The 1430-nt window shown below is 42.3% G+C and overlaps 1 protein-coding gene across 1 annotated transcript in view; it reads left to right on the top strand.

The window, feature by feature from the left end:
- Positions 1-1417, top strand: part of LOC108253994 (glycine-rich RNA-binding protein 3, mitochondrial-like) — a gene marked incomplete at its 3' end in the record, with an annotated part of 10229 nt that extends 8812 nt beyond the window's left edge. Inside the window, exon 2 of the mRNA XM_017448904.2 lies at positions 1145-1417. Within this exon, the coding sequence (XP_017304393.1) occupies positions 1145-1417 (273 nt within the window). The remainder of the gene's footprint in view (positions 1-1144) is intronic.
- Between the last annotated feature and the right edge of the window lie 13 nt (positions 1418-1430).

Genomic DNA, 1430 nt, shown 5'->3' on the forward strand with positions numbered 1-1430 from the left:
ACGCTGGTTTTTTTGGTCACCGGGTTGGAGTATGGGATGGATTAAAAAAATTATAAGTTAAATAATAATAAGAAGCAAAAATGAAGTACATTACTAAATTTAGTTCTGATCTCGGGCAAGAGGAAAATAAACGGGTTATATTCCATTCAGTGGGTAGGTAAATTAACCGACCGAGCCGCATCGAATTGTCATCCAGCTGCGATTTTGGCCAGATTTTATTGCTGACATATACGGTACAAACTAGCAAAATGGTGAAAAAATACGGATTTCCCGATTTTTACCCGGAACAAAGGCATGCATAGGCCTAGAGATCCAGATTTATGAATCATGCTGCATGCACCTGTACGCTGTACGTTATACATTCGTACTAGTACGTTACTACCTACACTACACTACCTACTTGACTCGCGGGTTTTTGTGTTTTTCGTACGTACTTACCTACCTATCTTTTTAAACTTTTTTTTTTTCGTAATTTTTTCTGTTTATTAGTCAGATCCGGTACTTTCCATAGATTTGGAAAAAACCGGAACAAAAGTGTGTTCCGGCGGAACATTTGATTTTGGACAAAAATACGGATTGTTCCGGGAAATAACGTACGGTTGGCAACCCTAGTGTTAATCGAGCAGGAATCAGGATTTTTGTCTCCTTTTTCTTACAATGCACTTTTCCCAATCTTATTTGGGGTCGGTGTTACCTCCTTTATCCTACCCCTCCATGTCCTCCTATCCAACGCCTCCTCCTTTCTCCATCCCTTCTCTCTCAAGTCTTTCCTTTATCCCTTTTTTCAAGTCTTTCATCATCCCTTCTCGCTCAAGTCTTCGTCAACCTCATCTCTCCTCTTCAACTTGAAAATGATCGAGTTTTGACTGATTTACAAATTTGGAAGAAAAAATCGCAAATTTGGCTAATTTTGCAATACAAGAAGTAATAAATGATCAATGCTAGCTATTACTAAAAGTTGTTAAATATGGGTAAAAGTAGTTTACATACCTAACTAATAGCAATTATAAGCAGACTACATTTTTTTACGTATTTTAAGTGTTTCACGCAATTCTTTACAAAATAGCAATTTCGTGATCTTGATCCAAGTTAGTGCTCATCTCTCCTCTTCAACTCACCACAATTCATCTCCTCTGCTCCCCAGGTGTGCGTCCTAATGATCGCCGCCGTGGTGCTGGCTGAAGACAAGAAGACCTCCGAGAAGAAATCCACCAAGCCCAGCAAGAACGGCAAGCGCGGTATCTTCGGTGAAGCTTACGGGTTCGGCGCCGAGAGCTACAGTCTAGGCGGAGCCAGTGACTTTGCCCTCGGAGAGGACCTGTCTTCCGGTCTCTACAGTGAAGGTCTCTCTGGACTGTCTGGCTACGCTGCTGGCTACTCCGGCGCTGGCTACGCTTCTGCTGCTGGCTTTGGCTCCGCCGCTGGCTTCT

This window comes from Diaphorina citri, unplaced genomic scaffold (genome assembly GCF_000475195.1).
Source record: "Diaphorina citri unplaced genomic scaffold, Diaci psyllid genome assembly version 1.1 scaffold6169, whole genome shotgun sequence".
Taxonomy (NCBI): Eukaryota; Metazoa; Arthropoda; class Insecta; order Hemiptera; family Psyllidae; genus Diaphorina; species Diaphorina citri.